The 20,404-nt window shown below is 39.4% G+C and overlaps 1 protein-coding gene across 2 annotated transcripts in view; it reads left to right on the plus strand.

Moving 5' to 3' along the window:
* The window catches only part of CLCN1 (chloride voltage-gated channel 1), a 63,407-nt gene that overhangs the window by 33,560 nt on the left and 9,443 nt on the right, over positions 1-20,404 (plus strand). For both annotated transcript variants that reach the window (XM_030453657.1, XM_008499111.2), the window contains exons 6-14: positions 243-320; positions 5,869-5,947; positions 8,849-8,974; positions 11,193-11,277; positions 13,539-13,640; positions 15,414-15,498; positions 15,918-16,067; positions 18,594-18,663; positions 20,224-20,334. In XM_030453657.1, coding sequence (XP_030309517.1) covers positions 243-320; positions 5,869-5,947; positions 8,849-8,974; positions 11,193-11,277; positions 13,539-13,640; positions 15,414-15,498; positions 15,918-16,067; positions 18,594-18,663; positions 20,224-20,334 — 886 coding nt within the window. The remainder of the gene's footprint in view (positions 1-242; positions 321-5,868; positions 5,948-8,848; positions 8,975-11,192; positions 11,278-13,538; positions 13,641-15,413; positions 15,499-15,917; positions 16,068-18,593; positions 18,664-20,223; positions 20,335-20,404) is intronic.

A 20,404-nucleotide genomic window follows, 5' to 3' on the forward strand; every position in this document is an offset into this window, starting at 1 on the left:
TCCTCTTGTAAAAGCTCTGCTCTTTCCAGCAATACTTCTCTTCCATCAGACATTTTCCTTTTACTTTGAAAGGCTTGATATAGAAAACATTAAAGAATTTGAGTCAAGAAGTCTTTATGAGGTGAAAAAAACAGGAAGATTGGAGAACTGGCTAAAATGGCCAAAGAAAAATCATGAAATCTGCAGTGGCTGCATGGTTTTCTGTAACTAGAGGGTAACCCTCTGCTTTCTCCTCCTTGCAGGGTCCTTTTGTGCATATTGCCAGTATCTGTGCTGCAGTACTCAGCAAGTTTATGTCAATCTTCTGTGGTGTGTATGAGGTAAGGCACATATCTCTGCATTTGGCTCTTCCACAGGCTAATCTCCTAAAAGACATAGGATGGTTATTGGTAGGCCACAAAACACAGAGGAAGCAGATGCCAGATGTACAGTCAAGTCACTGTGCCGGAACACCAAGGTTATCTATGAGTTACACAGAGGCTGGTTAGGAATATGCATTTGACAGTTTTTCAGTCTCATTATGCTGGTACCTTTGCACTGAGATCATTGTCTGTATAAAAAGTAGCTGCAGACAAAGATCGATTTGTCTTTAGGCCAAATTAATACAGCATTGCTAATTATAGACACTGACACTGTGTATAGGCTTTTTGCTATTGCAAAACAGCCTCTGCAGGCTGATCACTATTGACTAGTTGTGTAAAAAAATCTATTAACTGCATATATAGCTAACTACAGGAACTGCTTACATGCAGGCTCCTAGAAGAAACTGGCTGTGTAATACATCAATGGGAGGTGTTTTTCTGCAGTAGATCCTGTCTGCGCGTAAGGACCAGATGTCCCCTCTGAAGACCAGCTGACAGTACTAAAAACGGCATTAAACATGTAGAGCCTGCTGTTTGTAAAATTAGCAATGGCTAAATCTGCTGCTGGCTGTTGCTTTGTTTCATTGTTGTGGATCCTAACCCCCTGGCTGTGCCCCCTGTAGCCCCAGCATGCCCTTCTCTGGCTGCACTCTCTGTTCCAGAATGTGCATAGGCAGCTCGACGTCCTGGTGGCGGCTTGCGCAGCTGGAGCTGGATGTTGCTTCGGGGCTCTTCTTGGAGGCAAGTGTCTTCCTGTATGTGACATGTAATGTACAACTCATTTAGCCTCTTGCTGTGAGATTTCTTGCTCTCCTCAGATACCTCTCCACTCTAGCAACATGAGTTCTTTCTTTCTGTATGTGACCGGTGGCGGTGAAAGGAAGGGAAGGAAAAGTGACACCTATTAATGTGCTGATTTCTGATGGAGCAGTTTGTTCAGTCCTTGCCTGTTAGGGACATTGTTCAACCTGGAGAGCATCGAGGTCTGTCCAGACAATCAATAGGACTGAGTAGAGAACAGACGTTAAAAAAACCCTTTATGTAAGGAGTAGCAACATCTAAGGACAGGAGATGATGGCAAGTATGACAGGAAAAGATAATGTGAACGGGAAGTGAAAATATGAAAAAGAAATTACAAATGAACACTTCATCAGTGGACTGAAGAACAGAAATATCAGTTTGAAAAGTTTTGTGCTCCACACTGAAGAGAGATGCAAAGGGCCAGCAAGATGGGTGGAAGGTTGGAGCAATGGTATATGAGGAGGGGCTAAGGAGGCTGGGTTTGCTCAGCCTAAAGGAGAAAAGGCATAAGGAGGACGATCTGATGTCATCAATCACCTAAGGGGGGATTTTAGCAAAGATTGATCCAGGCTCTTTTCAGAAGGGATTAAATGAATAGTGAAAGAGGTAATAGGCACAACTTTCAACAAGGGAAATTCTGACTGTAGAGAATCACAGAGTCATCATGGTTGGAAAGGACCTTCAAGATCAAGTCCAATCATCAGTCCTATAACACCTTAATCACTAAATCATCTCCCGAATCACCACATGTACACATTTTTTTAATACCCTCAGGGATGGCAACTCCACCCACTCCCTGGGCAACCTGTGCCAATGCTTTACCACGCTTGGTGAAGAAATTTTTCCTACTATCTAACCTGAACCTCTCCTGGTGCAACTTGGACCTATTACATGAGGCCAACACCTGCCTCACAAGAACATTCTTTCATGTAGCTGTAAAAAAAAAGATATTTTCTTCCCCCAAGGGCATTTCAACACTGGCACAGATGCCCAGGGGGACTGGGAAGCCTCCACTCATGTTCAGAACTTACCTGGATAAGACCTGATCTAGCATTGTAATTAGCACAACTCTGAGCAGAAAGTTGGATGACATCTCCAGTGGTCCCTTCCCACCTTTTAATGATCCTTCTGTGAGGAGAAATGTGAAAATTATTCTCTCTCCCCTTACATTTGTACTAGTCTTCTAGTTCACAGAATTTCTTTAAACAGTACATGATAACTTCTTCCTAAAACAGCTGAAATGGTAACTTATTTGTAAAAGAGTGGGAACAAGCTGGAAGTTACCATAAATAATTTGACTTAAAATGTTCTATATTCTTTTCTGGGCCTTCACTTAACTTTCCCCCCATACACTGCCCCCAACTTTTTTATATACTTACTGTTCCCCATTTTTTAAGGGGTTTTGAAATGCAGTATTTTTTTTCTAAGTTGGCTTTATTTTTCCATCTGCTGATTTTCTGTTACTCTTCAAATGGATTAGTTAGCTGATAATTGGTCTTGCATGATCTTGCATCAACAATAGCATTTATTCTTGTTTGCTATAAAAAGAATAAAAAAAAAAAGCAAGGAACATAGTTTGTCAGCTACAAATTAGAGGCTATTCAGTTGCTAACACGAATAAAGATGTTCCAGGAAGAAAATCAGGTTCAGCATGAGAGAGGTTGAGAGCTGTGTATATAGCAAGTTGGAGACATCCTGAGATGACTCCTGAGGCTTCAAGGCAAAGCTTGTAAGTCTGCAAAAAATTCTTGAGAGAAAGAAGGTTCAGAACCAAGGATTGTACCAAAGTCAGGTGGAACCGCTGGTAGTACAGAGGAGGAAAGGATAACTCTTTTAATGGTTAAAGACAAAACACACACACACATGCAAATCTTCCATAACACAGTCCACAGTTCTTGTTTCTTTCTGTGTACCTGGAAGCAATACAGTCTCAGAGGCTTCAGGACACATTATACATGGTTCACTGGAAGAAACTAGAGAAGAAAAGCCTAAAAAAGAAGAGTTGCTGTCTTCTGTAGCTAAAGGTGATGTTAGACAAAATTGCCAAACTACTATAACAATGAAAGTACAGGTACAGGTACAGCTGTACACGAAGGTACAGCTTTCACGAAGGAAAATTCTATTTGTGCGTGGAAAAAAAAAAGAATTTCCCCCAACCCCAGAGATGTTTTAGGGTGGCACAGGTGTTGGGAGATGCAAGGGCAGTCTCTACCCTTAGAGGTGCTCAGGGCTCAGCTGTACAAGGTAACCCTGATGTAGCCTTGGAGTCAGCCCATCTCTGAGCAGAAAGCAGGAGAAGACTCCAGAGATACCTTCCAGAATAAAACATGCAGCAAGTCTGTGACAGCATTGTGGTACAGGAGCGAACTGAAAGTTTTGCAGCCCTAGTTGGGCTCCTCTTATGGATTCACACAAATTTTCCAAATGTGATTTTCATTGCCTCAGAGCTGTGTAATCTTCAACTGATCTTAGTCCAGGATACAGATTAAAACTTCAGATCTTACTGCTATGTTGTATAACTTCTTGGTTCTGTTGCTGGTAAATGCCACCCTATGTATTAATGAGGAGCCCTCAAAATGGGTTTGAAAAGCCAATATATTGTTTGACAAGCAAAAGGTGCCCAGCTACCTTTTCTGCATACTTCTTTGCCTGTTTGTTTTGATCTCTCTGTCTACTCCTGTGCTGCTGCACAGCCCAATACAGTGCTGGATCCTGCTGGGATACGCTGCTGTTCTCAGTGGTTGCTACAGGTCACTCTATCTCATACTGTTCTTCAACACTGCCCCACCAAGCTTTGTGCCTTAAACAACTCTGTCTCTTGCCATGCTGCAGGCTATATCACCTATTCCCCCAGTCTCAAGCTGTTAATCAACATGCCCATGAGCTATAACAACCCTCCTACTATTCCAGACTTTGAACTGAAGCATAGTGACACAGGATGATGAAAAAGCTGAGCTACTTAATGTCTTCTTTCAGTCTTTAGAATGATCATTTGTTCTCTGGGGATCCTAAGCTGGAAGACAGGCATGAGGAGAAGAATGGTATCCTCATAATCCAAGGAGAAGTGGTTAGCCACTTGCTATACCACTTAAACACACAGAAGTTAACGGGGCTGGAGGGCAGCCACCCAAGGGTACTCAGGAGGCTGGCAGAAGTGCTCACTAAGCCACTTTCCATCATCTCCCATCACTCCTGACTAACTGTGAAGGGCCAGAAAGAGGACCTGGGGAACTACAAGCCTGTTTGACCTCAGTACCAGGGAAGGTTATGGAGCAGATTATATCGAGTGCCATCATACAGCCAACCAGGTAATCAGGCCCAGTCAGCAATGTGAAAGGCAGGTCCTGCTTGACGAACCTGATCTTATATAGCAAGATGATCTGCTTTGTGGATGAGGGAAAGGCTGTGGATACAGTCCACTTAGACTTTAGTAAAGCCTTTGCTACCATTTCCCACAGCATTCTCCTGGAGAAACTTGTCATGCTCATGGCTTGGACAAGTATACTCATCACTGAGTGAAAAACTGGCTAGATGGTCAGAGCCAAAGAGTTGTGGTGAGTGGAGTTAAATCCAGTTGGCGGCTGGTCCCCAGTGGTATTCCTCAGGGCTCAGTACTGGGTCCAGTTCTACTTAATATCTTTATCAATGATCTCAACAAGGAGATTGAGTGTTGTGGTTAACTTACACTCAGTAAGTTTGCAGATGATGCTAAGTTGGGAGAGAGTGCAGATCTGCCTGAGGGTAGGAAGGCTCTGCAGAGGTATCTGGACAGGCTGGATCAATGGGCCAACACCAACTGTATGAGGTTAAACACATTCAAGTGCTGGGTCCTGCATTTGGGTCACAGCAACTCCAGACCTGGAGGTTTTGGTCAGTAGCTGGCTGAACATGAACCAGCAGTGTAGCCAGGAGGCCAAGAAGGCCAACAGCATCCTGGTTTGAATTAGAAATAGTGTGGCCAGATGGAGAATGGGCATGACTATCCCTCTGTACTCAGTACTGGTGAGGCTTCACTTCAAGTATTTTGTTCAGTTTTGGTCCCCTCTCTACAAGAACGTTGAGGTGCTGGAGTGTGTCCAAAGAAGAGCAAAAAAAGTCTTCCAAAACCGCCTCAGAAGAGTGTCTATCCTTTATGCCTTCCATTTTCCCTTATTATCATGACTGTTTTCACCAGGGCAGCACAATCCTTTACTAGGTGATCTTTACCCACACACCTACCCAGGCTGGCAGTACCTTCAGCACCTATCCACACTTGGTTCTGGATATGCATGTGCCCTGTACCTACAAACTAACAGGGCAGGGTTTTTTTGAGGCACCCTCTGGCACATGTGCATCCTGAGATTCCCTGCCAAAGTAAAAGAGACGGAGTAAAACATACATATGTGCCTTCCACCCTCTGTAATATTTTCCATGAGGCATTTCTTCTTCACTGACAGAAGTGTGCATATTTTAATGAAAGATGAGATGCTGCCATCTTCACATGCCTTGAAGTTGTCGCTCCAGGTATATGCCTGTCTTGTGCCAGGTCTTGTCTTGTGAACTTTTTTAAGCCTTCCATGAGGGAGAAATAAGATAATTATAGTTAGACTGGTGACAGAGCTGGGAGACAGCATGTGGCCATACCTGCCAATTCTGTTACTCACTCTCTGCTTTCTCTCCTTCTTTCTTCTGTTTGTCTGTCTCTCTCTGTCTCTTTCACCAGTAGCAGCCATATTATTACACAGATGTCCTGACCGTGGGCTGTGCTGTTGGGGTTGGCTGCTGCTTTGGGACACCACTTGGAGGCAAGTGGCTCTTCTGTTTCCTTTTTCTCAGGTACCTAAATCCTCTCCTGCCCAGTCCTCTTTTCTCCCCATCCCCTGAACCATATTTCTAATCTGTGCCCTATCTTGAACAAAGAAACTTACCTTAAATGTTGCAAACTTTCCCAGCACCCATAACACAGTCTTTTTTCTGCATGTTGTCAGCCTTCTGGAGGCAAGAGGGGAAGGCTCTCAGAACAGTGGTCTCCAAACTGAGGTGTGGTGCCCTCTTTGGGAAGAAAATACCAGACTTTATTATTTTTAATCTAAAAAGAAAAAACCAACCCAAAACCCAACCAAACAAACAGACAAACAAAACAAAACAAACAAACAAAAACCCAAACCAAAACAAAAAACCCTCCAGAAATTAGGCTTTATTAATATTCAGTATATATATTGGCACTGGTGTCCCTCACTCAGTCAATCTGTCAGATTGCCACTTGCCACATCCAGTGTTCACAGGGCAGAGAGTCTGCTTGCTTACAAGCACATTGCAGTCAATACATGACCACATAAGTGGATTTACAGATTACATTGTCTGGTGCCAACTAAACTAACCCTCACAAATTGGACAAGTGGCTTAAACAGATTCCTGCAAAGAGATCTTGGACTGAAGATAATACCAGTAATGCGAGCACAGATGAGTTACAAGATCACAGCAGAGCTGATAGTTCTCTTCCTAGTGCATGTTCTTAATCAGACACATTACAAAGTGAAAAAAATGATCAGCTAATCAAGTCTGACAAGTAATTTGCTAACAAAATAGAAAATTACCAAATTCTGCTTGGGGTATAGATGTACAGCTGCTATCATTAACAACAAACCTCACCCTAAGTGCATACTGTGCTTTGGGAAGTTAGCTAATGATGGTGTGAAAATACCAGAATTAGCAAGGCATTTTAAAACTAAGCATCACAATTTTTAAGTGATGTTTCAAAGAATGTGATATTGAATCCAATACTTTACAAAATGTCACTGAAATAATAAGTGCTTAGAAGCCTCCTTTGAGGTTTCTTACTTCATCAGAAAAGACAAAAAGCCACATGCCACCAAGGAAACAAGTGTTAAATGTAAAAATGGCTGAAATAATATCAGAAAGCAATATGGTGGAAAACGAAAAGACATTCCTCTGCCAGCAAACACTGCGCCAGAAGATGCAAGAAACATTGCCGAAGAACTGAAGAAACAAGACTCAGTATGAGTTATACAGTGTGAGAAGTTTGCTGAGCAGCTGGATGAAAATACAGATGTTTCTAACATGTCTCATCTTATGGTGTTTGCTAAATGCTGTTTTGATAGTGAAACACATGAAGAACCATTTTCTGTGAGCTACTAAAAGAAAGATCTAACAGATAAGATATATTCTCAATAATAAATTACTTCATTAATACATGCTTTTCATGTATTAAATATATAATTGCATTAAATATTATTTTTAATAATCAATATTACAATAAATATTATTGTATCCAAATATAAATAAATAAAATATATGATTGTATTAAATACATGATTGTATTAAATACATTAAATAAATGAAATACTTTGCTTTATGGAAAAACTCTGCAAGCATAATGACCAATGGAGAGGCTGCTTTGACTGGCATAAGAAGAGGATTGCATGGTAGTGTTACAAAGATAGCACCAGTCCTCAAATTCATTCACTGCACTGCTCACAGGCAACTTATTTGCAGCGAAGTTCTGCACTCCAGGCTGTCATTGATGTGGTTAACTTCATAAAAGGATGACCTTGAGACAGGAGAATTTTTACAGTACTTCATAATGAGATAGGCAGTGACCATAAAAATCTTTTTTTACCCCACAGACATTTACTGGTTATCTCATGGAAATGAGCTTTTAAAAGAGTTGCTGAATTTTGAGACCAGTTATATATTTTCTTTTACAAAAAGACAGTCCTGAATTCATTGATTTTTCTGTGATAACAAGTGTCTGTCAATAACAGGCTACCTAGGGGTTATTTTGGAAAAAATAAACGTACTTGGTGTATCACATAATTGGTATACTTCAAGATGACAGTGCCATTTGAACAGTGGGTGAGAAAGTAACAGCTTTTCAAAAGAAACTTGTGGAGTTTTTCTGAATTTGTTGTCAAATACAATGTGTATCACCTACAAAAATTCTCACACATGTACATTTAAAAAGCATTGAAACAGAACTTTCTAGCCTGTTTAAAAATCTTCCAGATTGAAAGTGGAATTTGAACCCATTTGTTAAAGATGTAAAAATACAACTCCTGATTAATCTGCAAGAACTGATTGACATCAGGAAAGAGAGAAATTTACTATCTAAATCTCAGGAAAAATCTTTACATAAGTGGTGGACGAGACTGAAGCAATAGTGTCATGATTCAGTCAGCACAGCCAACAATGCATTTCTTGCATTTGTATCTATGTATTATTGTGAGATATATTTTTCAGCTCTGACAAACATTAAAAGTAATTATCAAAATAACTGCATAGGACTTTGAAGCACTATATCACAAAGTGTTAAACCAAATTTTCAAAAGAATATTAATATTTTTAGTGAGAACAAAAACCTTTTTTTCCACTAATAAACAAACTTAAGTGTTCTTTATTTCTTCATCTTTTTAAATTTCAATTAAAACATTTCATGTTGTTGAACGTTTCATGTTAAAACATGGTTCATGTTGTATATAATATATTAATACACTACTACATGTAAATTGTTTTAAAATAAATACACATATATTGAGGGGTACTTGCTCAAAAATATTTTATTGATGTGGGTGCACATCACTGTGGGTTTGGAGACCACTGCTCTAGAAGACTATTTAAAAGCTTCTTGCATGCTTCTAATATTTTACTTCTGATTTTAATTTTGCTCCCTTTCCAACTCTTTCTAGGGGTCCTTTTCAGCATTGAGGTCACTTCCACTTACTTTGCTGTGCGCAATTATTGGAGAGGTTTCTTTGCAGCGACCTTTAGTGCCTTTGTTTTCCGAGTCCTTGCTGTTTGGAACAAGGATGCAGGTAAACTACAAACCATTCCTACTCTGTAACAATGCCTGATCTCCCTCTCTGTAAAGAATTTTTTCCTAATATCCAACCTAAACCTCCCCTGGCAGAGCTAAAGTCCATGCCCTCTTGTCCTACTGAGAGCTGCCGGGGAGAAGAGACCAATCCCCCTCTGGCTACCACCTCCTTTCAGGGAGTTGTAGAGAGTGATGAGGTCTCCCCTGAGCCTCCTCTTCTCCAGACTAAACAACCCCAGCTCCCTCCATGTGGCCAGTTCCCTTAAAACTGGTATAATCTTTTGTCTATTTTGACTTCACAGGGCTGGATTTTTTTTGTGTGCTGAAACACCATTTGAAGACAGATGACAGGAGATAATCTCCTATACTTAATTTTTATCTGCTCTAGCTCCCTTGCTGATCTCTCAAATCATCAGAAAGTATCTTAGTCCTAAAGTATCTTAATTACTGTTCCTTCTTCAGAATCACCCACACAGCTTTATTATGCATATTAACAGTTCTTATATTCTGCTTCATTCACTGTCTCAATGTAAATATTCCATGATCCATGTGTGTATGAAAAATAGTCACTTCTTCATATTTGTGAGTTTTCTTTGCATTGCCAGTCTCCTTGTCCTTGGATTAAAGGGCTAGAAACTTATGTCTAGCTAAGTCGTTCATTACTTTATCATCTTTTATCATGCCTGCTGTCACATATCTTTCATGTTTTTTCTTGCTTATTTCCTTCTGAAAGTTACAAGCCTGGTCCTTTTGCTCTTTGTTCATGCAAGGGTTTTTCTTAGGGCCCCCTCTCTGATGTATTCACAGTTTCTGAAGTCTTGGTTACTCTCAGAAGTTATGCACTCAGTGGACTAGTGCAGGTCTTTTTGCTAGTTTCCTGCAAAGCTTTATCACCCAGTAAGAAAGCCTTTGTTTGAGTTGGAGTAATGTATCTGAAAGTGGAATAAACTGCTTCCCTTAATGTGCACTACACACATCTACCTGTAATGTTCATGTGGAACATGTAAACTATTCTAAATTCACACACCATATGTGAACTAACTTTTCTGCCTAGGCAATCATTTGCCATCTTATTCCAGAATATCTTTGAGACAAAATGATCAGGGTTCCAAGCAGAGTGACTATCAGATTGATTTACTGGAAGGCATTACAATACTGCAATGCAATACCATGCATTATGATACCAATTTCATGAAGTTTTTACACATTTCTAGCAGCTGCATTTAGGACTCTTGTGTCAGAGTGGGCCCAGAAGGAGGGGATAACAGTGCAGTTGGGAAGAAATGAATGGGATGAAGAGAGAAGATGTAAGATCTTCCCATTTTGGATACTAACTTGCCGTTAGGCTTAGCTATTTTAGGTAATGTTACACACAGAAATATGATTAAATCATTGCTCTAAACCTGGTCCTGCCTGACCAATTAATAAACAATTAGTGCCTTCTGTAATTATGATGTAATGCTGGATTTTTTTTTTCTTTCCTCATTGTGCAAGTAATTTCTTCATCTAGGGCAAGATGGGATTTATAACCATCCTCATTCATTTCCAGACTGCACTAGTCTGGTAATTTGTACTTCATCTATAACACAAATATTGTTTCCACACAATTAAATGCCTCCAGGTAAAAGCAGGACAGGTTTCAACATCCAAGCCATTTTAGCAATGGAACACTACCAGGAAAGGTGAACTGGAGAAGATGGGACCTAGCTGATCTTTTTAATCTCTGATTTCTAAGACTTTCATTCTTTTCATAACAGCCAAAATATTGCAGATATAACTTCAGAGAACATCTGAGTTTTGTGTCTAGAAGGCAACCACAACTGTGTGTTCCACAGCTTCTCCAGATATGTAAGCACTGCCTGCCTTGATAAAGAGAGTTTTGAGCATGAGTGTAGTGGGAAGTTTTTATTTCCTAAACAACAGATGGTAGAAGAAAACAAAGAAAAGAAAACCCTCTAAAAATCCTAGATTGTAGCTAAAAACATATATACATTCTCTGAAAACAAACATAGGTTTTCTAGGGTTACAAGTGCTCAAAAATAGACAGTACTAAAATCAGACTTAAGTCTGCCAACCTGCCGTATTGTATGTCATATCATTAAATCAAATAAAAACATGCATATAGCTAGTTCCTCTGTCACTATCCCTACATGCTATGGCATTTAAATTCTCACCTCATCATTCCCTTTCTCCCTATACCTCCTTCTTCTCTTTAGATACCATCACAGCGCTGTTCAGAACAAACTTCCGCATGGATTTCCCCTTTGATCTACAAGAACTCCCAGCATTTGCTGTAATTGGGTAAGTTCCCAAAAGCCTGGGCCTTTGCTATACAGAAGTTATCATGTGAACTCTACTAGGATTTTTTTTTTTTTTTGTGAAACAGTTACAGATCTTTTAAACACTTTGATTATTACATTTAAGGTCTCTGCTTGCTGGGATTACTCCTTCAGAAATGGTGCCCATGTAACACAATGGGTGAGGAAGGAAATGTGTGTGTTAGCAAACTGTTATTTCCTTTCCATGTATCTTTTTCAGAAAGGAAAAAAAGTAAATCTAACTTGGACTAGGTTCTGTGTATAGATTCACTGAATGGCCTGTTAACTATTTTGATGGCATCCCCAAATGAACTGACTCAACAAGTGTCGCCTTTCCACTTAACAAAAAATGGGAAAAAAGATTTAAGCAGAAAGTTTCCCTTCTACAAAGTCAGAATGGTTTTCTTTTTCAGGAGAGGTTGGCACACTTGATATGGTGGTAAAGCTAACTGAAGGATAATTGGATCCAGTGAGAAAAACATTTAACTTATTAAGATGAGTCTCCGTTTTATTTTATTTATGGACATATCTGAGTTGTTTTCATTTGTGGAGAAAATTTAAGAATGTATTTCAGAAAAATAAAAAGGTAACTGGGGAATAGAGAAAAACTAATCTGGAATTGCTGTAAGGAAAAATCTTGTGTTAGAGTTTGAGAAAGGCTCCAGGGCTGCAGAGCAGTAGTGAAAGGAATACACTGAAGGAACAACTACCTGTGATGGCATTGTAAATATACTCAGTTGCAAGATCTGGGTCCAAGATCGGAAATACAGTTGATATGTCCTTTTAGTAACCTGTTTTCACTTGTATATAAACTCCAGTGAGAATTTTTTAAGACATAAAAATACTGAAAATCTATGAATAGACTAGTTTTTGCCAATAATATGTATTCACTTTCTTGTTCTTAAACAGACTTGCATGCTGAACTCAGCAAATATTTTTGTTTTGGCAAGACTTAAGATTTACAGCTGAAAGAATATAAAACTTCTTGTCATTCTGTTTTGAACTGTGTTGGCAGAGCTGTTTTTTCTGCAGTACTGTACACAGGCAAAGAAAGGACTATATTACAACTGTGGCATGCTTTTAAATGCCTGAGTGTCCAATGGGGTAATTTAAAAAAAAAAAAACAAAAAAAAAAAACCTAAAGGCTTGGATAGTCCTGGCTCAAGTCCTGATGTCAATTTGGAGTGCTCCAAATTCTCTTAAGAATCAAAGTTGAATGCCTTTCTATCCAACATATTTTTTCACTTTCAAGTAGGACAAAAAGCTAACCCAGCCCACCACCACAAACGGGTAGATCCTGTTCTTCTGTGTCATCAAATATTATTAATTTACAAAATATATACAGGAAGAGCACTCCTATTTTATTGATAAACTGATAGTTAGGAATGGAGGTACCTATTTTTAAATATAAAGTATTATAAAGAACTTCAGTTCCCTGTGCAGTCCCTGGGCTTATATTGCTTATGTTTATTATTTTTAAAAATATTAGAATTAGAATGTTATCTGTTATATCTCAGTATTCTGTGGTTTAATTATTTACCGCATAAAATAATACTTCCCATCAACTATTCTAAACACACTTTTGTGTATATATTTTTTTTTTCTTTTTTTACTTCACCTTTTAGTACTAAGCCCTATTTATCCTGCTTATCCATATCCCAGTAAGATTGAAAGCACAAGAACCAGGGCCAGTCCTTAGACAACTCTACTTTTTTTGATTTATTAGGATCAGGAAGATAGGACTAAGTGATTAAGACCATAGAGATTACATACTTTGCTTCAGGCACAAGAGTTGCTGTAACTTTTAGTATTTTATGTAAGTATAAAATTTTGCTGGATCAGATTTAAAAACCCTCCATTTTTACTCTTTCCTCTTCCAGCATGATGTGTAAGTCCTGACAATACTGGTCTTTGCCCAGTTGCTCTTCTCCAGTCCCCGCTGAGATCCGTCAGTCCTTATTTATACATTATTTTATAGATTTTTTTATATATCAGATTGTGCACTCTAAGCAAGAGAAAATTTAAGTGGAAAAATGTCAGTGTATGTGAAAAAGATGCAAAATAATCTCTCCTCTTTCATCAGGGAGTCAATGTCTTCAAGTGAATCACTGTAGGACAACCCTCAAGGTGACATCGAAAAGACTTCATAAAGAGCCTAAGATGGAGAAAAACTCAGTTTCTTGGTTGATGGCTTCTATATTATCTGTAGTTTGATGCAATTTTATTTCATTTTCTCTACTTTAGGATATGTTCTGGATTCCTTGGAGCATTTTTTGTTTATCTCAATCGCCAAGTGGTTCTATTCATCCGGCGCCACACCACTCTGAGCAAGTTTCTCACCAAATAGTGAGTGCTTTTGTAGATACTCCTTTTAGGGACCAAGTGTTTATACCCTACTCATACTGGATAGTAGCAAATGCTTTCGGGAAGCTAGAACTATTTTAAATGTAAGACACTAAAAATACAAGAAATTGAAAAATTATATGAGAATAAAATACCTGCAAACACCAAGAGAATTGTTCTGAGCTGGAATTTCTTCTTGGCCAGCCCCTGTAGCTTCAGATAGCTTCTTGATTTAGAAGAGAGACTCTGTAATATTCATTAAGAGGACATAAAATGGTTGGACATAAAATGGTTTCAGTTAGAAAATCAATAATCACACTTCTTAAGTTCATGCTGCTTTTATTTTTTTAGAATGTGTAAATAATAAATTTAACTGTATTTAAGAAAATGAAATACAACTGAAATCTAACAATGTCTTAAAATTTTAAAAATCAAAATATAGTAAAAATGTAAAGAATGTGTTGCAGTATTACACTTACTGCATATTTAAGAACCAGAAGCTGAAACTAATAGTAACCAAATAGTGTGAATTGCAGCAGTAAACGGACAACAAAATAAGAGTCTTAACAATAAATGTTTTATAGAGCACTTGAATATATTTTTTTTTTGCCCTCTCTAATAATAACTCCCAAAGTTATAACCTGAAAAAAAAAACATGGCTAAGTATAAATGTCTTCAGTCCCTTCACAGAACCAATCTGGTGCTATAAGAATTTTTTAAATTGGGAGATGGGAAGGCCCTGTATTTCCTAGCAAGTTGTAGATCTGAGCAAAAGAAAAACACTAAAAACACTAGTTAAAAAAAGTTCCAGATAACTTAATCTATTATGTGGGAGAAAATTTGTCTTTCTTCATTATTTAGTATTACCACCAAGCCCCAGCAGAGCCACCAAAGTTAGTAGAGAGGAGGAAAAAAAAAGAGAAAAAAGCAAAGCGTGAAAAGCAAGAGTTTGCTTTAAACTTCTGACTTATTTCTCAGAATTTTGTCGGATCTTAGACTGATGGGAATGAAAGGTTATGCTTTATCTTCCTGAGTATGGTAGCATCACAGTCAGAAGTTCCTGAAGGAACACAGAGATTTGTCAGAGAAGGCCTGACAGGATTAGTCCAGCACATGGGGACAGCTTAGACTTGCGTTGTCTGAACGCCCATGAAGTGTCACAGGGTACCAAGAAACACATCCTGGGATTAGACACAGCAGTAGGAAAATCCAGATGGCTTCATCTTGCTGTCCAACACAGCTGTACCCACTAGCCACCAAGGACAACTTCCTAAAATTGTGACAGTCATCAATTCAATAGAAAGAAAAGAAGTTTTTCTCATAAAAATTAATGTGATGGGGATGCATGCAAAATTATAAAAAAAATAACCCTATATTTAAATAAATTAGGTTAGGATATATAGGATGGGGGATGAAGAGGCAAGACTGGCATAATAGAGACAAATGGAAGAGGTGCTGGCTTTGACAATAGGTCAACACATCACTGTAAATACACCCCCACCCTTGTGTATTCAAGTCTCTGTATTTTGTACATCACTCTCTCCCTCCATGCCTTCCAGTACACTGATTTTGATGGGTAAAATGGCTTTGCTGACAGTTGAATTCTCTATAAATGATAATAAGCAATGGAGCAGGGGATTAAATTGCCAGTAACAAATCTTCAAAGAAATAGATGCAGATGAGCTTTCACAGAAACATTATTCATAGTCCAGAAGTAAGAGTAATACAAGAAAAGAATGTGATGTTATATTTTAATGAACTTTTCTTCCATTTCAGCCGCCTTATATACCCAGCAGTTATAACCTTCTGTATAGCATCTATGACCTTTCCTTCAGGATTTGGGCAATTCATGGCAGGAGAGGTGAGTTTGGGATGTGTATTCACATTTCTATACAGCTCTGCTGAACAGTCTCCCCTTATCCTGTGACCCAGTAAATATAGGTTTTATATCATGGAAAAGTAAAGAAAGATTTAGGAGGAGTTTGGACTGAGGCAGGACTATGTTCGGGACTTATGATCTCTGGTGTCTTTTTCATATAAAAGTTGAAAAAGGTCCAGTCTCCTAAGCCAGTAATTAGGAAGATACTACCCCTTGTGTGAAAGTAGTTGTCCTTTCGTCAGTTCAGGTAAAGTCCTGTCCCCCTTCCTGAAGATTAAAATGTGAATTAAGTCTGATTATCATGACTGAAGTGAAACTCTTCACCACTTTCCTGGAACAGATGTAGAATATTATCTCCATCTAATCTCATGGCTAGTTTTTGTTTTTGATTTTATGTTTAGTTGATGCCACGGGAAGCCATCAGTTCCCTCTTTGATAACTATACGTGGGCAAAGTTCACAGGGGACCCACAGATCCTAGGAAAATCTGCTGCCTGGATCCATCCCAAAGTCAGCGTCTTCATCATCATCCTGCTTTTCTTCCTCGTGAAGGTAGGAAACCAATCTCACTATAAGCCTTCTCATCTGGGTATCAATGTTCTTGATCATTTGTAATATAGTTCGTGAACTGCCAGTAGGGAATGATTGGCAACAGAATGAAGCACTACAAATGAAATGGGATATTATATATTTTGAAATGGTTTTTGCCCACCTTGAATGCAAGATTACAAAAAGTATTAGAAAGTAGTTTCCTAGCCTTAATATAGTGACCTCCTTCACTGCTTCCTTGGTCATCTTTCTCGTGCACCCTGCTGAATGACCATCAGTACCACCGTGTTGGTGGGGAGGACTAAATCAGGAAAGATTTCTGAAGTTCCAGAAAAATAAGTCATTGAGTAAAAAGCTCTCAGATAATTTATATTTGGTCTAGATAAAGTCTGATACCGCCTACCTGCTATTCCTGACTGCAGATAGTAGACAAATGAGAATATGCAAGCACAATCTATAGTTGTGTGATGCAGAAGGATTTGTTAGAAGTACAATAACCTGATGAAGAAATGCAGTTGAAAAGAGTTTTGCTCAGTTCTTGGAAAGCAACAGCAGATTAAATGTTCCAAGCTCACACGGTCTGTGGAAGTTGCAACTGTTCAGCCTCTGAAAGGATCAGCTGTGTAACTGATACATTACAGAGCAGGAGAAGAGATTTGAGAGAAGGGAACCTTATATTCCAGCATTCAAAATAGAAGTAGCAAGAACAAGGTTTTCCTAAGGAGAAAACCAAACATACACAGAAAAACACAACCAACCAATCAAAAACCAACAGATAAACTAACCAAAACCCAAAAACTAAAAGGACAAAAATATAGAAATTGGGATCATTTTTGTTTGTTTGTTATAGAGAAGCAAAAGAGCTGAGGCCACCTTGCAATATCAGTTGAATATTTCCGTAGATTATGAAGGGACATCAGTGACTGATTGACACAGCTGATTCCACCTGATGTAAAACACTGCTTCAGATTTCTTGCAGGCAGTTAAGAGTTCTTCTGTGATCATTCTGATTATGCTGTACTAAGCAGATAAGGTCTCATTTACTTAAATTAAAGAGGGATGGACTACATGGTGTGTGTATCCTTACTCTGTCTGTTTCTTTTTGGAAGAGCTGTATCCTCAGACACTAGATTCATTGGCTCTGTCCCATTAACTAAAAGTTTTCTCTACTCACTAAATAACTGCTCCAAGCAGTTTTCTTCTGGATATATTCAGAGTTGAGATAGACTGCATAAAAAAAGAAACTGCTGTTTTGACTCTGGGCAAAGGCTTGACCTGATTCTCCACTGCACTATAGTCCCAAGTCTCACATGTACTTTGTCTGGGTTTGGTACTGCAAAGATAGAGCTTAGTTAGCAGTATTCTGCTTCTGCAGCTTTTTGGCCACTGCAGACAGCCAAGAAATTCTCCTCTGAATTATTCAAGTGGTCCAAGCCATTCTCACAGCATGTTCCTCTACCATAGGCTGAGGAACGCTGTTTTGTTGGCTCTTTGTTACCTTTGTAGAGGGTTTTCCTAAAGGGAGGCTGTCCTCAGAGGTGGACCTTGAACAGGAAGGATTTGCCCACTCTGAGGAGAATATGGTCTCGAAACACTTGGAAGTATTGCTCATGATGTGCTGGACCGTGATTGTCCCTCTCCTATGGATGATACTATTGCAGCAAGGGACCTCTTGCCAGTATACTTCTTTGTACAAGCTTTTGAAACAGCAGCATTCTCTGTGTTTCTCTCAACTGTGGAAATCTCTTGTCATGTTGCCTGAGAAAGTCTGAGCATACAGGCCTTAAAGGTGTTTTTAAGATTAGGCTGGTTTTGACAGAAGCCTATGTGGGATGGGTTAAGTCAGGATTTGAACTGGTCTTAGCAGTACCAGGACAGATTTAATCATATTTCCCAATATAGTCATAGGAAAAGAGCAACATACACAAGCTAGAATAAAAGAAACTTACGACAGTTGGATTGCAGGAAAAAAATTCTCTCCTGAGTGTGGGTCAGCAGTGGTACGAAAGCTCAGAAAAAATACTGAATCTCCACCCTTCAAGATGTATAGAACTCAGCTGGATAAGGCCCTGAGCAACCTGATCTAACTTAGAAAGATTTCAGTGTGAAGAAAACTCTGGAGGTGTCTCTGCCAACTTTTTGCTTCCATAAGGGCTAATTCCTGAGTCTGTGAAAAACTGACAACCTCATTCTATGAAAAGCTCAGCTGTTTGGAGCAGTAGGAAATTTCAACTTCTGAGTTCCAAGGCAAAGGAGTTCTAATGTTCATCCATTCCCACGGTAATTCAGCTTCCCTGCCACCACAGCAGATGCCCAGATGCCCAACCCTCTGCACCAGTGTTGGTGTGTTGCTGGTTTCTCCAGCTCCCCTCCATACCCCACAGCCCCCTTTACCCTTCATTTTCTGGCTGAACCATCAGATCCCTCAGAATGTGTCTCCTCACAGATTCACAGGCTGGGCAGTAGAGTGGGGCTGCAGGAAATTCTATTGCTGCTGAGTAACAACCGCACCCTCTGCCTTTGTTCTAGTTCTTCGTGTCTGTCATTGCTACCACGATGCCAATCCCCTGTGGAGGCTTCATGCCTGTTTTTGTTATAGGTGAGTTTCAATTTTGTGTTGCAGTATATAGGTCTGACAAATGGAGAAGATGAGACACATTGTGTACATACCCAGTAGGTTTCTTCCTAGTGCATGAGGACTCATCACTTGATATCTGTGACAAGCTCAGTTAATAATGTACATACCAGCCTCTGAGTCTGTGCTTCCTGTCCCCCACATCCAAATGCTGAGGAGGAAATCCCTGTCCTTTTACATAAAGAAAGCTACACTGTGGGGAGACATATGTTGAGCCATGGCCTTTTAGTTTATCTGCTGCTTCATCTACAGAGAAACTCCCATCCAACAATTATTTGTAGTGGCTCCTTTTCCTCCTAAAGGAGAGCTGGAAGAGATTACTTCAAAACTAGCACCTGCAGTGTAAACCCACCACTTATTAGTTTCTTCTGACTGAAATATAGTAACACACGGGAGTTTATTGGCTTTTAGCAGGTTTTAATTTCAGGACCAAAAATTAAAAATACTATGTTCCTAATGTTAAGCAAGATGGGCTATCTTAGACTAATGGATGCAAGCTCATAAAGTTCATCATTAAATATCTACATCTCTTAAATGAAATTAAGTGGGCTAAGAACCTCTGGGTTCTGGCAGTTGCCTGCCTTCACAGTGATGAAGGCAAACCCCAGACAAAGCTGTGTTAGGAAAAGCCAGGTAAAGAGACTGCTTATTTCTCTGCATTCGGCATTTTGGTCACAATTCTGGAATACTGAGCCATTATGTGTCCACCAATCTGAGAGGTTTTGACAAAGTGCAATGAGTCCAGTGGAGACCACTGAGACTGCTGTGGAGATGAAACGCAAAACATACAAGGAGAGGCTGAGGAAGTTTGTCTTGTTCAGACTGCAGAAGAGAAAGCCAAGAGGGCAACTAATTGCAGCTTTCAGTACCTCATGCAGCAGGGAACAGAGATGATAGAAAGACTCCTCTTAGAGACAGACAGTAAATAACAGGTACAGGCAGAAGTTGTAACGGAGGAAATTCTGATGGGACATAAGGAAAAAAAGAAGTTTTCAAGGTTCTCAGAAAGGATGGGGAATCTCCATTCTTGCATACTTTTAAAGCTTGTCTGAACAAGGCCCTGGGTGATCTGATCTTACTTTGTTGTGAATAGAGGTCAGAACTCAACCTCAATAAATCCTTTTCTACCTAAACTTTTCTGCAAGCTGTGATTATAGTGTCTGAGCATGCAAATAATGAGTGTTGGAAGTGCCTCAAGTGTGATCTGGACCAATATTTTATGTATTCTGAAGATATTTCCTCCTACCTGGGAATGACAAATACCACTGTGGCTGTTGTGCCTCAGTGGAAGAATGAGGGATCAATTGTATTTACATCTCTCAGTACCTCCCAGTCTCAGGAGCCTAACTTCTATGTTTTGTAACTACACTTCAAGAGAGTTCAAGAGAACTACTCTTGAGTCCCTGATGTCATTTTGATTTTTTTTCCATTAGAAAATACTCAAGTGATCACCCAGCATGGCTGCACATCACAGACTGGGTGCTCCTTTGAGGTTATTCCATAATTGTTTGTGATATTTCCCAGGTGCTGCGTTTGGGCGTCTTATTGGGGAAATCATGGCATCACTTTTTCCCAGTGGGATCCTCTTTGATGGCATTGTTTATCAAATCTTGCCTGGAGGATATGCTGTCATTGGTAAGTCTGCATGTCTTTCTTTTCCTTTGCGTGGTCCCACCCTCATGACTCCTGGCTGACATATCATGCT

The sequence above is a fragment of the Calypte anna genome, chromosome 1, assembly GCF_003957555.1.
Source record: "Calypte anna isolate BGI_N300 chromosome 1, bCalAnn1_v1.p, whole genome shotgun sequence".
Classification (NCBI taxonomy): Eukaryota; Metazoa; Chordata; class Aves; order Apodiformes; family Trochilidae; genus Calypte; species Calypte anna.